The sequence below is a fragment of the Crocodylus porosus genome, unplaced genomic scaffold (assembly GCF_001723895.1).
Source record: "Crocodylus porosus isolate Cpor-Errol unplaced genomic scaffold, CroPor_comp1, whole genome shotgun sequence".
Classification (NCBI taxonomy): Eukaryota; Metazoa; Chordata; order Crocodylia; family Crocodylidae; genus Crocodylus; species Crocodylus porosus.
In genome coordinates this window covers 61309643-61330548 of record NW_017728931.1, presented here as the reverse complement: position 1 = coordinate 61330548, position 20906 = coordinate 61309643, and the positions used below count along the sequence as shown (strand labels likewise).

The window sequence follows — 20906 nt, the reverse complement described above, 5'->3', positions numbered from 1 at the left end:
CCGCACTGGTGCCCTCTTTTTTGATACAGGCAGTCCTCGACTTACAATGTTTCAAGTTACAATGTTTTGTACTTAAAACATTTATAAATTGACACTCTGTTTCAACTTTACAACTCCATTTTTGACTTAAGAATGCTTGATCCGATGCAATGCCATGCTAGCGAAGAAATTCACTGCATCACTCATCTCCCTGGAGAACATCTGTCCAAACTTCCTTGGACACTTTCTTTAAGAAAGCAGACAAGACTCCAGAAAAACTGCAACCAAGATTCCTGAGAGGACTCCAGCCAAGAACCCTTCAAAAAGTTCAACCAAGAGCCCTTCAAAAAGTCCAGCAAAGTCACCTCAAAGAAGTCCTTCCAAATCAATAAGATTGTTATTTACAATATAAATATATTAATGTAGCTATATTACTCATCTATAATTGACTGAGTACAAAATTCTGGGGTATTTTTGGTGAAAATAGGGTATCAGGCCTTGGTTCAGGAACCGACCCCCATTTATAACATTGTTTCTTATGAGAAAATTGGTTCCGAGTTACGTTTCTACTTAAGACATGGTTTTCAGGAACCAATTGTGTCGTAAGTCCGAGGACTGCCTGTATTGGAAATGTGGTAACCCTAAGTATGTCATGACTAATGGTGTGTGTTTCATGGGGATTTGCTTTTTGTACTGCAGCAATTCTTCACGTAGTATCTGGGTGGCTCTTTCAAAAGTGTGATCTATGTCCTTCTTGTGTGAAAGCCCTTTTGAGATTTGTGAGGTAACGATTGTTTTTCTGAGTTTTGTGATAATATTTCCTATTTCCTCTACATTATTCTACAGGAAAACCTGTCACCCTTAATGCCACCTATGATGGCTTTAACTCATCACTGTATGTGTCACGAGGCTGCCCTACCAGCACTTGTGAAGGTGTGGAGATTGTCAAGCAACTCTTTGTAAGTACCAGGTTATTTTCTTAAGGCATTGCTGTTTCTCATGGTTAATCCAAGTGGGGGATGAGGGTGCTGGCTGGTACCAACTAGAATGTGAGCTGGCAAAGTACAAACTTCACACACACACACACACACACACACACACACACACATACATACAAACTCACTGGCACACCATTTCCAATTTAGATCAGCCCTGAATACCAATCCTGTTGCCTGCCTACATATATCAGCACTGATTTGGTGAGACATTTAAATCCCCCTTACAGCTGAAGTGCCCAGGTCTGGTGATGCATGTAGTTTCTTCTGCTGTTCCAGACCTCAACAGAGGCCACTGTAGGCTATACTTTTCCAGTTACCATTCTGCCATTTGCCTTTTCTTGTTCTGTCATTGTTATATGGTCTTTGCTCAACGTATATCCTTTTACCCCTTCCTTCATTCCACAGCCCCTTTCTTTACTCCATGCTTGCTCTATGATACTCTGCCTTCAGTCTGTGGCACTGCTATTTCTCATGGTTCATCTAAGTGAGGGCTGAAGGTTCTGGCTTCTCACATGCCGTAGTATACCCACCTTGAACTGTTCATGTGCATTTCAGTCCTCATTCTACACACCTCATGTTGGCCCCTTTCTTCAAATTTACACTCTCCTTTACCACTGTCCACCTTTACTATTGCTAATCTTGCTTGATCTTTTGCAGAATACTGGCACACTTGGCTGCATTGTCCTGGGACCGACTTGCACTTATGCCACATATCAGATGGTCTCGTAAGTATTAGAAAAAATATTACTGCCTTGCATGGAGATCAAATATTGAATAACTTCACTTTCTATTTAACAGACCCGCATAGCCCTTAGCTGTTTGTGGATCACACCTGTTGCCTGACTCAGTTAGGGTCTATAACAAGACCCTGGTCTTTGTCTTTCAAAGAGGACAGAACTCCCTTGAAAAGTTAATTGGTACAATTCCTTTAGTAGGCAGGAGAGGAGTGGTGATAATAAATAAAAATCAGTCTGTAAACCCAACAATTCTGCAGACTATCTCTTCAGCACTCCTGGAGGGAGACAGAGCTATTAACTTGAGAAACATAGGAATCGTTGTTCTCAGTCAAATTGGTCATCCATCTCAGTGAGCATCCTGTCACTGACAGTGGCCAATACTAGATACTCCAGAGGAAATTGCAATAGGGAGTTCTGGAATAAGGTGTGCCCAGGGGAATTTTCCTCCTTATCCCTCCGAAATTTAGAGGGTGGCTCACTTTGTGAAGCTTGAAGCTTTATAGCCCTTACAAAACTTGTTTATTTAGTGCATTTACTATTTAGATATACTGTTGCAAATATTATTCTCCATATCAAAATTTTAAGAGCTCTTGATCCTCATTTATCCAATTTCAATTTTCCTAAACTCTTGGTCACAGTGATATCTTCTTGCAATAAATGCCACAGTCTATCTGTGCAGTGTATGAAAAAATGTTTCTTTTAATCAGTTTTGAATTTACTATCTTCCAATTCTGTTAAACACCCATGTATTCTTTTACCGGGAAACAGGGTAAACATAATGTCCGGTCCACCTCCTGTTTACCAGTCACTATTCTGTATGTTTTAGTAATCTCACCCACAGGTTCTTACACTCTAAGGTAAAGTATCCCTATTTTTTCAGTTTCTCTAACCCAAGAGTTTTTCCAGGGCCTTAATAATTCTCATTGACTTGTTCATCTCTTACCATCTTCTGTTTCTGCTTTTTGTAGCGGAGTGATCAGAATTGAACACAGTATGCCCAAGCAATACAAAATGATGATGATACCTACTTTTTATATAGCAATGTTATATTCTTTTCTGCACTGGGTTGCATCTCATTACTTATTCAACTTAATTTTTTTTTGCTTTTCTGACCTCTGGTGCATACTGAACAGAAACACTGAACTGTTAATGAAATGGTTAGGTCCGTACTCCTCTGTCGGTAAAGTTAATTCAGAACACAGTAAAATACATGAATAGTGGAAGTTTACCCACAGCACTGAAGAGCACTAGCCGTTATACAACTAGTTGGCCCTACGTGCAACAGAACAGATTTGGGAATTAAAACCAGATTCTTTACCTAGCACCTATTAAGCCAGTCTTAGTAAATTTCCATTTTTGTGATTACAAATTTTCTGAATTTATTGGATCAGTGTCTCCGCAGCTCTTTAAATTACTCTACTTTTTCATTCCTTTACACTATATCAATAAAAAACTAGTTATCTCTATAAGAATAATAATGGCCTTTATCTGGAGATAAAGTCCTGTATTATTCACTATCATAACAATTCCAAGAAATCTAACTGCCCTGTTTGTCACTGCAAAGGTTTCTGTGATGTGTAAAACATCCCACTAAATGAGTTGCCAAGATTTTCAAGTGTAATGCTGTAGTGTAACATGAGAGAAAGTGCCTCCATCCACTGCAACCACTCTATGCAGAAAAAAATAGCAGTTTCAAAAATTCACTCAGGTAGAGACAAACATGGCAAACCTCTATCAACACTGCTGTTTCCTTTCCTCAAAATAAAATGTGGTAGAAATACAAGCCTTTCCATGGTTCATAGATTCATAGATGCTAGGGTCGGAAGGGACCTCAGCAGATCATCGAGTCTGACCCCCTGCCTGGGCAGGAAAGAGTGCTGGGGTCAGATGATCCCAGCCAGATACCTATCCAGCCTTCTCTTAAAGACCCCGAAGGAAGGGGAGAGCACCACCTCCCTTGGAAGCCCATTCCAAATTCTGGCCACCCTTACCGTGAAGAAGTTATCCTGATGTATAGCCTAAATCTGTTCTCTGTCAGTCTGTGACCATTGTTCCTTGTTACCCCAAGAGGCGCCCTGGTGAACACAGCATCTCTGATTCCTTGCTGCTCCCCCCTAATGAATTTGTAGGCAGCCACAAGATCACCTCTCAGCCTTCTCTTGTGGAGACTGAAGAGGTCCAGGTCCCTTAGTCATGCACTGATGGAATAAGTACTTTATTCAGATTAAAAGTGTAAGTATAATCTTTGCCTGATTTTCCTCCCCCACCCAATTATTTTCAAATAATATTAAACATCAAGTGTTTTGGTCAGCAGGTACATCAGTTCATGAATAGTCCTTTCCATCATAGCATGAATTCATAAATAAGATTGGCATGATAAAAATAATTCACAATGGCAGAATGCTAATTAGTAATATAATGAAAACCTTTATGTTTCATAAGGGACACTCAACATTTCACAATGGATAAAGTGGATGGAACAAGGCTTTATTGTGAAGAAAGTGGTTATTCCAATTGAGTTCCCTAGTAGTAAACAATATGGTAAACTTGAAAAAAATGGCGTAGACACATAAAACTATTACAAGATAGCAGCTCTATTTCTACTCCTGAACACAGCATTCTTGGTACCACCAGGATTTTCATGTAGGAAGGTGGATTTTCATGTAGGAAGGTGTTGAGTCAACCCACTATTCCAACCCAAAATGGTTTATAATACAGTATTTTCACCTATATACATACTGGGTCCATCCTGATAGTCTGAAAGGGGTTACTTCATGAATTTATAGGGATACATTTGTCAAAGGCACTGAGAATCTCCCCTACAGATTGGGGTGATGCAGATGAAAGGTTTCTGTGTGGGAAGGCATACATTTGTGTCTAATCTTGAATGATTTTAGAATCCTTCCCTTTCCAGGGTTACCAGTCCAGCTCAGGTTAGGAATATTAATATTTAACCGAACATTTATCCTGTTCTTCTTTCAGATTTAGCTTGTTGTAAAACTAAGTTAAGACACAAAGTAAAAAAGGGCTTGCAAGGTGAATCCAACAGTAGCTATCCTAACATGATACCAATTCACTTGTCAAACATACTGAGGACATGTCCTCTCCTCTTTCCCCTTAAGAGTCGACACAACATTGAGCCTTCCTGTGATTTCGGCAGGGAGCTTTGGGCTCTCATGTGACTACAAAGCCAACCTAACCCGAATCTTGACCCCAGCCAGGAAATTGACCTATTTCCTTCTTCATTTCTGGAATGAATTTGAGTTGCCATTTAAAACCAGCTCCTGGGAAACTGCTTACCTCTATAAGAAAAATTTGAACACTGAAGACTGCTTCTGGTAAGAACCATTCCTATATTGTTCCTTGCTGCTGTCCTAAAAATGTCAACCTCAGCTATGGCCTACTTATTCCAGGATGCCTTTGGATTTCCTTCTCTTTCTCACTCTCTGAATGGCTTTCATGGAAATATGAGAAGGAAAAGACAAATTGTGCCACCATCCTTGCCAAAGCTAGTATATTACTACATCATCTTCCCTAGTATTACGTTCAGTTTACTTCCATGTATTCCCAAGTTATGGACTTCTCCCACAGCCCCTGGGGAAGTTTTTTACTGTCTAGTACAGTGCTTCTTAACCTTTTAGATTCAAAGCACTTCTCATTAGACTCAAGACATACCTTGAAAAATGTCAGTTCTTACCTTTCATTCATTTCTTGAATACATACAAATAATAGAGTAATTCTTCTCTTTGAAATAACTCAGAAAGACCACCACAGTCATAGTGTTTTTAACACTGTGGATTCCTATTTGAAATCTTTGGGCTCATAGGTGACTGGTGACTGTTAATGCGGGGGGAGGGAGAGGATGACACAATTTAAAGCTTCTGGTTGTATGCAACAGGGTTCAGGGCATGTAATCTGGTGTGCCCAGATGAGCCCTGCACAAGTGGGGCCATGTGCCAGGCTCTGGTATGCCCAGATCTACCCCACACCATCAGGACAGTGCGCCAAGTTCTGCCATCCCTGGACTGCCCCTGTGCCATCAGGGGGTCCCCAGTGGTGCAGGGCCAGTTTGGGCTTGCCAGAGCTCAGCTCCCAACCCCAACAGCTCAGGTATGGTCTCTAAGTCCTGGCCTCCAACCCATACCCTGTCCCAGAGACTTACCTGCAAATGGAGCTCTTGAGTCCTGCCTGAGGTAGAATGGAAGGTGCAGCTGCTGGAGCTGCTCCCACCACTCTGCCTATATTACCGGCCGTGTGTGTGTCTGCATGCATGCACATGCATATGGTACCCCTTGCCTTGCAGCCCAATTTTTTTTTCCCTTTACCTCCCTTCCTCCCTTTCTATACATTTCAGTGTTCATCAATGTTTATTGGTAAAATAGATGAACATTAAATCTGGGGACACGGGTGCCCCCCTGTGCCTCCCTGATGCATCGCCAATGTGTGGGTTTATCTTGCAAATCATGTTCACATACCTAACAGTGGTAACATTGCATATGCATGTACTAAATGATGGCTCGGTAACAGCCCATACTGTACCAGGTTGGCAGTGCATGGTTATTTTTAGCCCCTATATCACTGTAGCAATGCACTATAATGAGGGAGGGCATCACGGTTTGTGCCTACCATTACTACGTCACTGTAGCACGTTGCTTCAGTGACATAGCATCATGTGTAGATGTGTCCAGTGGGATACAATGGATTCCCCAGTTCAATATCATTGTATTTATCATAGCCTTTGTTTGTGATGTTTCAGTCAATTTTCAGTTTAGGAAATTCAGTTGAGCTCCAATGCTAATTTGAACAGTTTTTTGAGACAAGACTGAGAGAGACCAAATATCATTGCCTGACTAAAATACAAATATATTATACTTTGTACATGCCATTTTCTCTGAAATGTTGTAATTATACCACAGCAGACAATCATGTTTGTGTGGAAAAGTTTATTTCTTTATGGCAATAGCTTAGCCAGCATGAACACCTGCCAAATTTTAAGCACAAGCTTGAACTCTACTGACTCCTTTGTGACTTAAGCATGTACTTATATACTTTGTTGAATATAATAGGAGGGGGAAAGGAGTCCAAGAGAGTTGGCTGTATTTTAAATAAGCCTTACTGAGGGCACAGAAATGAACCATTGCAATGTGCAGGAAGACTAGCAAGTATGGCAGAAGACAAGCTTGGCTTAGCAGGGAAATTTTCAGTGAGCTAAAACACAAACAGGAAGTTTATAAGAAGTGGCAACTTGGACAAATGACTAAGGAGGAGTATAAGAGTAATACTCAGGCATGCAGGGGTGAAATCAAGAAGGCCAAAGTGCAACTGGGGTTCCAGCTAGTAAGGGACACGAAGGGTAAATAGAAGGGTTTCTATGAGTACGTCAGCAACAAGAGGAAGATCAGGGAAAGTGTGGGTCCTTTACTAAATGGGGAAGGCAACCTAGTGACAGATGATGCAGAAAAGGCTGAAATACTCAATTTTTTACCTCAGTCTTTACCGGCAAGGTCAGCTCTTGACTACTGCAGCTGGCAGCAGAATTTGGGGAGGAGGTGAGCAGCCAACTGTGGTGAAAGAACAGGTTAGGGCCTGTTTAGAAAAGCTGGATGTGTACAAGTCCATGGGGCTGGAATCTCATGAGATTCATTATGGACAAATGCAAAGTTCTGTACTTAGGATGGAACAATCCCATGCCCTGGTATAGGCTGAGGGCCGACAGGCGTAGCAGCCTCTGTGCAAAAAAGGACCTGGGAGTTACAGTGGACAATAAGCTGAATATGAGACAGCAGTGCATCCTTGTTGCAAAGAACGCTATTGGCATGCTGGGCTGTATTAGTAGGAACATTACCAGCAAATCGAGGGAAGTGATTCTTCCCTTCTATTTGGCACTGGTAAGGCCCCACATCTGGAGTATTGTTTCCAGGTTTGGGACCCACACTATAGAAAGGAAATTGGAGAGAGTTCAGCAGAGGGCAATGAAAATGGCTTGGGGACTGGGACACATGACTTATGAGGAGAGGCTGATGGAACTGGGTTTATTTAGTCTGGAGCAGAGAAGACTGAGGCAGGGTTTGATAGCAGCCTTTAACTACCTGAAGGGTGGTTCCAAAGAGGATGGAGCAAGACTGTTCTCAGTGGTGGCAGATGACAGGACAAGGATCCATGGTCTCAAGTTGCAGCAAGGGAAGTTTAGGTTAGATATTAGGAAAAACTTTCTCACTAGGAGGGTAGTAAAACAGTGGAACAGGTTACCCAGGGAGGTTGTAGAAAGTCCATCCTTGGAGGTTCTTAAGACCTGGGTAGACAAAGCCTTGGCTAGGATGACCTAGCTGGAGCTGGTCCTGCTTTGAGCAGGGGGTTGGACTAGATGACCTTCTGAGCTCCCTTCCAGCCGTAATTTTCTATGATTTTATGATTTTAAAACCTAAGATTAGATTAATTATTTTGTGGGTATTTAGTAACCAGTTTGCCATTATGTCTCCAATTTTCCATGATTTTCCAAAAAATTGTCAATGGCACCTTAAATTCATTAGTTAAATTCCTTTGACTATCATGCCACCTAGAGTGGCTGATTTTGGTGATTTATACTTTATTACTGGCAATTTTTCAAAAGTTATTTTCTGGGTCCTTCTAATTTCTAAACTGTTCAAGCACCCTGTTTTTAAATTACTATATTAAGGAAAGAAGTTTCATTTTAAAGGAATATCATATCTCTGACATTTTTTAGTTGTCATCAATTGAATCTTCTCTTAATTCATGAAGAAACCTAATAACTTTCTAGTGGTTATTTTCCTTCTAGTATAGTTGTAAAATGATATTTCCTTCAGATTTAAGGGGAGCTGTCAATGTTGAAGCATTTTAAATTGACTAACTTAGAAAATCTAGTTTTTGATAAAGCATTCCTTCAGCTGATTAGCCAGATTATTTTCTCCTTGTATATACTCAGGCACATGAGTATTTTCAGTGATAGCTGAGTATATCCAGGTTTGGACTTTTATACAATGTGAGTACACTCCTGTAAAAGACTGAGCACCCTTTCCCTCTGCTGAAGACAATGGGAGTAAAATGTGCTTAGCACCTGGAAAGATGGGCAGTTAGGTCAGAAAATGAAAAGCTTGAAAAGAGAGAAAATATTTTTTCCCTTTTCTATTTATGCCTTTTAGATATTGTTATCTGAGGTCTCATTTGTAAATACAGTGGATCAACATTTTTAGACAGCAATAAGAGTTATAAGTTGATAACATCCCTCATGCTTTTATTCATTCTGCCTTTTGATGTCTTAATTTTGTCTCAGCAAGGCTTAACCAACTATGTATATTATTTTCTTTCTGCTTCCTTCTTCTTCCCAGTAGCATAACTAGGGATGGGTGAGAGGGGCACCTGCTCTGGGCGCCAAGTTAGGAGGGGCACCAGAATCACCCCTTGCCCCCACAGAGTCCACACCCTGGCAATATGTTCATGCCAGGAACTCCAAAACAGTCCAGACTGTGAGGAATTCCTAGCATGGGTAAGACTGCAGCCCCCCCGTTCACTCCCACGCTCAGAACCTGTGCTCCCCACACTCTCAGAACTTCATGTCCATCCACCCCAGCTCTCCCACAGGGTTTGCACTTGATGCCAAGTCTGCTTGTTCTGCAACTGCCTCTTCGATTTCTATCACAGGTTGGTTAGTCTTCTTTCCTTCCTTCCTTTCTTTCTTCCTTCCTTCCTTTCTTCCTGTTAAGAAATTTGAATACGGTCTCCCATTTCACCCTATTCACTATTCATGTAATTCCTCAAAAATTCTGCCTCTGAATTTACTTTCTTATTATATAAATGGATTCTGTGAACCCAACTTTTATAAAATCAGATTCAAATAGCTCGTGGTCAGCTTCCAACTTTTCCTTTTATTCTCATCTGCTTTATATTGCTTTCTTTCTGCAAAGTTGTTGTTTAAATTGACTGATGCAGAACAGCTGCTATATTCTGACCCAGTAGTGGCAATATTTCTGTCATTGAAGAAATGATCTGTAACTACTGTAGACTATTGTCTACCAAGCATTTTAAGATTCTTAAGGAGAAAAAGTTACTATTTACATGTAAAGCTTTAACAGTATTCCTTCAGCTGATCTACAATCTGTGCTCCTTGCTCTGTGTTAGGTACATGAATGCACTGGAGTCTAGAATCACATATTTCTCTGAAAAACTCAAATTCCAAGAAATTTTAAGGAGCCCGGATCAGTTAAGGAAAATGATGAAAAATCCAAATCGGAAAAGCAATGGTAAGAGGAGGTGAAAGTTATGTTCTGGGTTATGTTTTGAAGAAAGTTTCTTGGTTTATGTTTCAGGGAAAGTTCCCCTATGTATATCACAGACAGAATGTACACACTTCTATTTTAGAGAGGTAGGTTAGCCAAGTTAAACTAAAGCCAGACAGAAGGTAGGGCAAGATGGCACCATTAGGGCCCTTCTATGTGTTACACTTATATATTGCAATTAAGGGTTAATCATGGCATACATGGGCAGGGTGCCACATTATATGTGGAAAATTTTTATGGCTGGTTTGGTATGGTGCCTTAAACTGAACATCTGGCATGTCCAGGATTGTCTAGTTGTCCAATTGATTTTAGGCCCGGGCCCTAGGTCTGCTTTGGTTCACACCAGGCTGTGGGCACCTGGCTTGTAACTTGCTGGTGCAGAGGGAGTCTGTGATCATGATCCAGGGCTTCCCCAGCACTGGCAAGTAGAAACACTGTGATTTAGATCGGATCCCCCATCCCAAAATTACATCTTCTGCCATACATGTGCAGCATGGTAAGAGGTGCAGTTGTTGGGATCGGGGCTCAGATAACCATGGTAACTTTAAATTAACATGTACTGGGAGTCTTAGAATATGAATCAGTTAATTGTATCATCTTGTCCTACCTTCTGTCTGACTTCTATGTCAGTGAGCGTGGAAAGAGAACACAGAACTCTTGCTTCCCTCACTTCACAGACAAGATATGTCAGAATATTTGGCTTGAGGAGGACTCCTGGGGTGGGTTATCCTTTGTAGACATGATAACATCTTCCTACAAGGCCTGTTTTGTAAAGAATTCATCACCTAGCAGCCCTTTGGCATAATTTGAATTCCTTTGTTACAGGAATGTTTGGCTTTCCTCACCCTGTCTTCTGCTTTACACCCATACACATCCCTTTCATGCAGCAAAGTGGCTCACTTCCAGGATTGTAGAAATTACCAATCCTAGCTCTCAAGGTGAGGCCTCTGCATGGCTAACAAGGGCTTAGAGCAGGGGAGTCCAACCTTTTTGAATGCGGGGTTGGATCATGAACTTTTCATCCCCCAGTGGACTAGCAAGCCATATTCAAACATCCTCTGTCCTGGGCCAGAGAGACCCTGCCCGTATAGCCCTACTGCACTGCCTGTTACTGAAAGGTTCATGATAGCTGCTGGTGGGCAGGGGCAGGAGGGACCCATTCCGCATCCAGCCAGCTATTGCCCCAGCGACTGAAGGGGAGAAATAAACAGCTTCACATCTCCACCCCCTGAGCAGTGCAGCCCCATGAGCCGGCACTGCCTGAGGGGGGCTGGAGTGAGGCGGCCGCTGTACCGCAGTCCCTTACACGCCTGCCCGCATGGCCCCGTTCACTGTGGTGCCCGCCTGCCCGCACATGCAGCCCCAGTGGCCTCAATGCTGCGAGCCCGGAGCACGGGGTCCGTCAGACACCAGCTCCCGCTGCCTTGCCCCACAGGGGTCATGCCAGGACCCCACCTGCTGAGGCCCCCCGTGCTGGCTTCCCGTGTGCTCCTGGGGATGGGAGAAGGCTGGCCAGGTAGGCATCAGCCACCAGAAGTGGCAGCAGAGCTGTGTGCCGCTGGGGAATGACTGGTGCAGCCAGGGGGAAAATGCAGCCAAGCCTCTGCTGCTCTGGCCAGGCTCGTCCCATCCTGAGCAGCACACGGCTCCACCGCCGCTTCTGCTGGCTGGTGCAGACCTGGCCAGGCTGCTCCCATCTCCAGCAGCTTGTGGGAAGCTGGCTTGGGGGTCTGAAAATGATAAGGAAGTCCACGAAAGCCTAGTAGTTTATTTTTCTAATGTGATTTGCCTTAGTTTCATATCATGTTACTGATAGTAGTTTTTCGGCTCCTGTGTATGTGTGATTTTTACATTCATGAAAACGAGGTGATGATAATGTTGGTTGCAGCCTGGAATAACATGGGCAGAGGCAATGTATTTCTGTCCTGACAGCATCTATTGTCTTATTCCCATGATCACCTATAGTTCTGTCAAAGTACCTCAGCCTGGATCTGTTGTATTCTCTGCAACTATCTAGAGTTTATATTCTAAGAGCAATAAGCAAAACTTACTTGCCATTCTCTGCTTTTTTGCATCTCTCACCTTCTCTCCATCTGCCTTTGCCTGGTCTATAGTGATCATCATGTGCGGTTCCCAAACCGATGTTGACGCAGCCATAGGGGAAGAGGAACTGGATGAAGACATAGTCTTCATTTTGTTGGATATCCACAAGTAAAGTATTATCTATATTTTTTGTCTTCTCTCCCTGATTTCCTGCAGGATGGAGATAATGGAAATATTACAAATGGAACTGTCATGGTACAAAAGCATTTTCCCACAAAACGCTTTTTTAATGGTTGTACTGGCCTGCTTTTTGCCATTTATCAAAAATTCTTTATTGTTTGAACCAAGGCATTTTCTCTCCAAAATTTAATCTAATTCATACTTGATTTTCTTAAACCACCTACCTGTAGGTAGTGATGTCATAATCATAGCATCATGACCTCACTGCAAGATGAAATTATAGAATGACAGAAATCAAAGAACAGATATTGGATTATCTCTTGTTTCTTACTTTATCCAACCAGACAACGTAGAACTCTACCCTGGAGGATATTCCCCATGGCTTTGGTTTAGTCTTAAATAACCTAAGAAATTCAATGTGAATTTCTAACTACCTATCTTAAAATCCTATGAAAATTGCTGTCTTAGGGTTTCTAAAGGTATTTTCAGTGACTAATAATAAAGAGGTGCATGATGGAATTACAAAAAGGGTTGAAGTCAGGTAGCTAAATGTTGTTGACATCACAGGGAGTAAGTCACCTTTACCTGCTAAGGCATTTTTTAAAAACCCCAGTAGGCACTTACGTGCACCTTTAGACATTCTTTGAAAATCAGATCTTATTGTTTATGCCCTTCAGTGAGCTGCAGTTATTTATCATATCCTTAGTTTATTTAGTCAAATTATGTGTTGTTATTGAGCTCTTCCTTCATGTATCGTTTCCTTTAGTCTCATGATTATTTTCCGAAAATATTTTCTGAAATCAGAATAGTGTCTGATATCCAACCAGTTTAGCAGACATCTTTCTCATACTGTGGTTACTAGAACCAATGAAGCATCCTAGGTAGGATCTTACAAGTAATCTCTGTGAATAGAGAGGCAATTTCAGACTGGTTATTGTAATGACTGGCATAGGAACATTCTCAATGGACTTCCTCAAATAGATTAGGACCTCATGGCAGGATGAAGGGGGAGAAGCTGGAGGCTCTCATTCAATCACAAATATCTACAATAATAACAAAGGGAGAACAGAAATTTATAAGATAAGTCTGCTGCTACTGATATAAATGTTGCATTTTTTAGGTTACCCTAACACACCTCCCTCTGAAATGTATTGAGCTCTGACTCAAGCCATATATCAATGTGATGAAAAACAGCAATTTATTGAATGTTTCTTTAATAACATTCATTGGACAAATATTTTCTGTAGATGTTGGAATGACATGAAATTAATTGAAAATAGCACAAAACTGTGCACTCTTCATGGCATTCTAAATATACTGTATGAGTGCAGGCCAACAATCCCAATCTGGTCCAGGCCACAGATGGGGTCCAGGGAAACTAGAAGGTCCAGACTAGGACTGGGCTGTGAAATTTTATTAGTTATCATTCTGTGTGAAAGGAGGATCAGTGTTTTCACCATTTATATTAACTTGCTCTATTTATGGTAGCCTCAGAGGACATAAGAACCTCAGAAACTATGGAGTGTGAACTAGAGCTGGCCTTCACAGTCAGGGGTTAGGCATGTTGGACTCTAAAGTGCAGTGATCCAAACTTTAGTCTCAAAAACTTCTTAAAACCACAAGGTAAAATTCCACTAGAGCTCACTCACTCCCCCCTCCCTCCAAGCAGAAGAAACAAAGTTATGTCCAGTTCAGATTGGGCCTGGGAGAAGCGCTGCTGAGCATGGAGGGAAAGGCTGGAGAAATTCTTACTTGCTTCCTGAACTTAAGAAAAGAGTCCCTGGCTGCTTCTCCCAGGCCCAGTCAACTGAAAGGGAGAGCGCACCCATGACACTACATACCCCACCCCAGATCTGCCCCTCAATTCTAGGCAATGGACTGAGAGCAAAATATTATGTTCTTGGTTAAGCCATGCTGTGCCATAAACTTCCCCCATGATCTTGGTCAGAGAGAAGACAGAAACAAAACAGGTATAGAGTATAACACAATAATAGAAATGAAAGAAGAATTTACTTGAACCCATGAGTTTGTTTTTACCCTATCCCTTTCCTAATATTGCCTTCATGTAGCTAAGCACTACAGCTGCCACAGGGACAGTGAAAATGGAAGGGGATGGATCCACAATAAGAAAAAGTTTGAGAACTTTTCTGTTAATCTGTTGATCATCAGTTCCCCCAGGGGAGGGGTGAATGGCATTCTCTGGTAAGGAGAGCTGAGGTGTCTCCACTCCACTTCCTTTTCCTTGTCCCTGGAACACTTGCATTTTATTTATTTATTAATGTATTTATTTGCAGTAACACCTACTTCCAGAACACAACACCACCCAGATACATGCGGCATGTACTTGTCCTGACGCTGGCACCCTCCAATTTCAGCCTGAATATCACAGATATCGTGGTAATTATACTAATTTATATCTGATCATTTCAATACAACAATATCCCTGGGGCAAAAAAGGCCAGTACTGACTGTAGGCAACTTCTAGGACTGCCATGCTGTGACATTTATATATTAAAGTCACGGTGTTGTGCTGGATCATGTCCTACTCAGGATTATTTGGCGCTTGTGCCATTGCACTTCTTTCCTGGGTTGGCTTTGTGAGACTTGAATTCCATCAAGAACAACAAAAAACATCAGTCAAGTCCATAGTTTTAAGGGCTTGACTGATTCTCCCCAAGCCTCTTTTCCAGGATGCTAGAAACCTCATGGGAGTCATCAAATATTCTGTAGTGAAACAAATCCTGCCTTGGCCCAGGACTTGCAGGGTCTGAAGCCTAGCTCCACAGCAGGAAGCCTGAAAGCACTGAAGCTGAGTGATAGGTACAGCCAATACTCCAAGGGCTTTCAGGCTCCTGACCTGGTAGCAGACTATGGATGGATCCAGGACTGCGCTAATAGGGCTGTAGTCACACCCCATTTGGGGCTGGGGCACAGGTGCTGTGAAGAATGCTCCCTGCATATGTGCCATGCAGTTGAAGGGGCTGTGATTGGAGCCCCTCACTGTGATCCCTGATGTCAGTGAGCTCTTAGCAGTTCCTGCTGGAGCCCTGCATGTGCTGTGAGCTCTGAGATTACTGGTGCAGGGTCTGCCCAGAGTCTGCTTTCATGAAGCTCCAGAGCTGGCTGCTTTTCACTCTTCCCCTCCCTCCTCCCTTCCCCTCCCGAATTCAGCAGCAAGAAAAAGAAAAGACTGGAGATCAGTGGCAGCTTGGAGCCTCCAGAGCTGCATAAAGGCAACAGGCAAGGGCTGGGCATTGCTGGCTGCTCCTCCCCTCATTTCTCCCACTACTGAATTCAGTAGAGTGAGAAGGGAAGAGTGAAGAGCAGCTGGCAGTCTGGAGCAGCCTGAAAATGGGAATGGTAGACAAAGTCCACATGGACCAGCAGTGGGCTCAGAGAACTTTTAGCACATGTGGCACTCCCAGCCACCACACCATACCTGGATCGGCCCCTGCAGCAAATAATCTTGAAGCATGGCTGCCTGCCTCTGGGATGTGGACAACTGGAATCTTGGCTGCATAGCCCTGAAGTAATCTGCCTGCTAGCTTACCTCAGTGCCCTGAACCCTTGAATCCTACTACACAGACTATACCATGGTCCATTATGTAGAGCAGAGGTCTCAAAGATATGGCCTGCAGATTGTATTTGGCTCGCAGAGCCATATTATCTGGCCCTACTGCTGTCTGTTAGCCTCCAGTAACCCACAGGCAGCATGTGGGGTGTACCAGATGACCCCACTTGCCCTACTCCAGCTCACGTCCTAGAGTAGAGGCATAGCACCAACATACAGCACAGCCCCAGAGCTGCTGCATGTGGCGGTGGCTCCAAGGCCATGCTATATGTGATGGCGGCTCTGAGGACATTCAGGGAAGCCATGGAGAGGCCAGCACAGTTCTGGCCCACACGCAGTGCCCACTCTGCCATTCTAGGGTACATGCTGGAATGTGGAACTGGAGTGTGAGTCTGATCCAGTCCACAGACTGGCCCTGCATCACTCATCTGGTCCACAAAGTCAAATGAGTTTGACATCCCTGATGCAGTGCTTCTAGGTAGAAGTATCATGGCCAGAAACCTGGAACTGCCTAGGGCTTTTTACACTCCTAGAACATTCTCATCCCACTCTGCTCAAGCAAATCATGTCCATCTTTCAGCATTCTATTTTTCCAATCTGGAGCCCCAAAACAGCTCTGCCTGTGCACCTCGTTTTTGACTTCCAGCATCCCCATATGTTCCATTTTTGGAGTTACTGCTAAGCACAGACCGCCCGTCCATTGTACTGCAATTTTCTATGGATATACAAACAGGTTACTGAGATGCCACTTCTCTTTTTCCTCTGCTTTCAGCAGAAAAATGACTTTGTTATTGGCTATTTGAATGGAGTCTTGCTCTTTGGACATGTCCTAAAGAAATTTATTTTGGCCAACCAGCCAGTTTTACCTGACAGTTTCATCAAGGCGTTTCGAAATGTCACTTTTGAAGGTAATCACTAATCATGTACAATCGTAAGTAAGAGATCATTGAATGGACTGGTGGGGAAGGGAGTTAACTTTTCAGGAGGTGTCAGGAAGAGTCCCTTCAATACTGAACTAACCCAAACTCTGCTGCAATGAATTGTTTTCCCTCTCTTTTCTTCCAAATATATGATAATCTTCAGTGCTAAAGAGAAAGAAGAAGTAATATCCACATGCAGAAACCTCACAGTATATGGGGTATATAAAATAAGAGGTGGAAAACCACAAAAATGTTTTAGCAATTACACTGAAGCTTCAACTTCTTTCTGTGACTTGTCAAGGATATGGAAATAGGCTACAGGGAACACACTTGCTTAAGTGGGGAGCAGCACTCTGTGGATGGTAGGGATGAGCCCCCTAAACTAGCATTGATTATCATTATTTCATCTTATTTGGTGCTTTCTCATGTGTACACATATCAAACCAAGTTCTCTATATGTGGCTGTTGCCTGAGTGCGCCAGAAGAAGGTGTAGTAGGGGGCATGCAACATCCATGAAACTCTCCCCTGTATCATGACTGCCATCCAGATATTAATTTGGGCTGCATACATGCTGCACAGTGGTGAAATATATGCAGATCCATGTCTAAGCTTGATCTCTGAATATGTAGTCATGACCTATGACCAATATGTATAAATATATTTGGGTTCAGTACTGAAAATAGTCAAAATTCCAGATAGCTACACTCAGCCAGCTAGCTCATTAGTAAAAGACAGAGATAGAACTTATGCCAAGAAGGTATATTATCTCTTTGGAGCGCTGTTACGGTGATTACCTCATTGTTGCTGTCAAAAGAAATGCTTAAAGGCCTGGGCGGATCTAAGATTTTGAAAAGAGGTGCAGATGGTGTGATGCACCACCACATATAACACAACATTTATTTTTCTCCAGTTAAAGAGAAACTAGAAGATTTACTAATATGCTAGTAAATCATATTAAAATCAAAGTAAAAACAACTTTACTAGAATGTACACTGATTTGCTAGGTTATATACCATAATTAAAATATACAAAATACTAGGCGAAAATAGTCAAAAGTTTGTTATTACTCCTGTAGTCATAATAGTTAAATGTACATCTCTTACTTAGATTCATAAAACAAAATCTAGCCTTCTTCAGCATCTTAACAGTACAGGTTTCCCTCGATGTATGGGGTACATGTGTTCTTGGAGAATGGTGCATAAATTGAATTCAGTATAAAATGAACCCACATTACAACATAACAAATAGAGATAGGTTTCCATGGCAGTGAGGGAGGGAGTGAGGCTGGGACTAGGAAAGGGCTGGGGGGAGGGGGTGCTGCTCCCAGGGCTGTACAAGGCAGCAAAGCAGAGAGAACAGAGCAGCACTAACCCCAGCCCCAGCTGCAGTGGCCCGGGAATGGCCAGTGCCAGCTGCCTGCAGCCACTGGGCTGCACCATGCTCTGCCTGTCCCCTCGCACCTGGGCCCCACTTGTCCATACTCACCTTTGCTCCTGGGCTGTGCCATGCCCTGGTGCAGACAGCTGGTGTCAGCCAGCATGGGCTGGGGTGAGTGTGGACAAGTAGAGCCCTTCGCCAATGTGGGGTGTGGCACTCACCTTGGCCCTAGGAGCAGCCACCACCAGCTGCCTGTACCTGCTGGACTGTATCATGCCCTGAACCCCCAGGGCTCTGCCTGTCCCCACTGACCCCAACTCCTGCTGCAGTAGCCCCAGGAGTGGCTGATGCCAGCTGCCTGTAGCTGCTGGGCAGCACCATGCCCTGGCTGCAGTGGCACCCCAGCCCCAGCTGCAGTGGCCCTGGGAGCAGCTGACACCAGCTGTCTGCACCAAGACACAGCTCAGCCCAGGGGCTACAGGCAACTGGCATCGGCCATTCCTGGGGCTGCTGTAGCAGGAGCTGGGGTGAGTGAGGACAGGCAGAGCCCCGGGGGTTTGGGGCAGTCCAGAGGTTACAGGTAGCTGGTGTTGGCCATTCCCAGGGCTGCTGCAGCCAGGGCTGGGGCAAGTGCCGCACCCGCGCTGCCTAGGACTCTGCTTGTACACACTCACCCCAGCCCATGCTGGGGTGGCCCCAGGAGCAGCCAACACCAGCTGCCTGCACCATGGCATGGTGCGGCACAGCCCATAAGCAAAAGTGAGTGCGGACAAGTGGGACCCAGGCCGAGGGAGGGCAGGCGGAGCATGGTGCAGCCCAGTGGCTGCAGGCAGCTGGCTCTGGGTGTTCCCAGGGCCGCTGCAGCTGGGGCTGGGGTGAGTGGAACCATGGCCCTTTCCTATCCCCGACAGACTTATCTGCTTGGGTGGGAGTGGGGGGTTCTATACTGATCGCATAAGAGTGAATTTACCTTGAATGCAACAAATTATGGGTCTAAGTATGCTCATCGCATAAGAGCGAATTTGCATATAAAGAACGCTCATAAATTGAGGGAAACCTGTACATCCAACACTTCACTGTCAGTAATTGCCACACCTAAATTAACATTCACCTGAGTTAATATCACCATATCTGAGTTCGTGTTTTTAGCTAAAACTAGAAAACTGTGAAATAGAAAAGAGATATTACCAGGAATAGCTAATGGACAGCAACATTTCAGAAGAAAGGATAACTTGACAAATGGATTATCAAGACAATTCAAAAGTAGAGTGGGTCATTGACACTTGTGGAGTATGAGCGTTCTGCAGGAATCAGACAAAATGAGACATGAAGTAAATTGACTCCCCCAGCATTGTTTGAATAGAAATCTCACTACCCCTCCCAGGCAGTTGGTTTTAAACTTTGGGTCGAGCAGGAATCAAAGGGGCTGCTCAAGTGGTGTCTATTCAGGGGCGATGCGTAGGGGGTGCACGTGGGTGCACATGCACCCCCTGAGTGTGGTGGTGCACCCCCAACAAAAAGGCACTGCCAACACTGTCAGCAGCACCTGTGGGCAGTTGCCACTTGCCATCCCGCCACCAACACCGCTGGTGGCGTCTGCAGGCGGTCCGCAATAGCTGCTGCTGACTCTGGCAGCAGCTTCTGTGTGTGGTCGCTGACACACCGCCCGCAGCTGACGGTGCCAGCAGCATCTGCAGGAGCTCCTGTTTACTGCTGCCACCCTCTCACCACTGCCGCTGTGCTCCCGCTGTTGCTGTGCACTCCCAGCTGCCAGGGGCACGCATTGTTCATGTGTCTACTTATATTGTATCTGGTTTCAACAAACTTGTGGAAGTTTTTAGGCTTTTCCCAAATTGTCTTAACTGGTTTGATGAGCTTGTTATCTCAACTCCTGATCTGAATATCAGAATTCACCAGTCACTTCTTGAGTACATTCTTAAACTATGTCACAATTCTAGGCTTGTTTAGGACAAATAAAAATTATTCTGGGACTATGGTTCAAAATTACACACTTAGGTTAAATATAAACAGTCTGGAAATGCGAAGCATTGGAAATATTATTAAGAATTTTGTTCTTCATTATCCTGAATAATGCCCTGGTTGACAGAAAATACGGGCAGTAAATAACATGTAGCCATTTGTAACATTGATCAAGAAAATACCTCTCTTAATTTCCTCACATGGAAAGGGGGAGGATCCATCCAAAAACCAGAACAATGACACTGAACTTTAAAAAGGAGAATTTTAAGGTGGAGATTCCAAGAAACAAGTCAGGTCAAATAGACCCTGAAATCAAGAAAGCTGTGACTTTCAAAAACACTAAAGCCACTGTTTTTGACTAATTTCTGAGAACAAGAGGTAAGTCACCTCCGATTTCCATCTGAATTATTTAGATTGCATTGGAGGCATATCCAGAGTTACAGAATGTAGATGTCCCCAACACAAGCAAGCAGGAGGGCAAGAATAGGTACAGTCAGAATGGTAAGGTACAGGAGGCTATTAGTGCTAAATAGGTGTCCCTCAAAAAAATGGAAAACTAGTCTAAGTGAGGCCATTTGAAAGGAACATAAATGATGTCCCTATTTTCCTCCTCACTGATAGACTGAGCCCAAGGATGGAGTCAGGCAATTACCTTTAGAGATGGTAATTTGAGGTGCATTGGCAGGGTTAGTGTATTGAAGAAAAGCTGACCTGTTTTTATACAAGTGTATATTTTTTGTGGTGAGGAAGGGTTTCACTCCTCAGTGCTGTCAGTTCAACTCCTTTCACCAGCATCAACCTCACAATTTAAAGAGAAAAATACAGC

General features: G+C 43.5%; 1 protein-coding gene across 3 annotated transcripts in view; it reads left to right on the top strand.

Annotated features, from left to right (window-relative positions):
• The window catches only part of GUCY2C (guanylate cyclase 2C), a 65464-nt gene that overhangs the window by 3782 nt on the left and 40776 nt on the right, over positions 1–20906 (top strand). Inside the window, exons 2-8 of one of the 3 annotated variants that reach the window (XM_019545203.1) lie at positions 826–938; positions 1635–1702; positions 4837–5052; positions 9851–9972; positions 12123–12219; positions 14526–14628; positions 16578–16710. In XM_019545203.1, coding sequence (XP_019400748.1) covers positions 826–938; positions 1635–1702; positions 4837–5052; positions 9851–9972; positions 12123–12219; positions 14526–14628; positions 16578–16710 — 852 coding nt within the window. Of the gene's footprint in view, positions 1–825; positions 939–1634; positions 1703–4836; positions 5053–9850; positions 9973–12122; positions 12220–14525; positions 14629–16574; positions 16711–20906 lie in introns of all 3 variants that reach the window. The other 2 variants (XM_019545202.1, XM_019545204.1) reach the window with 2 other exon arrangements.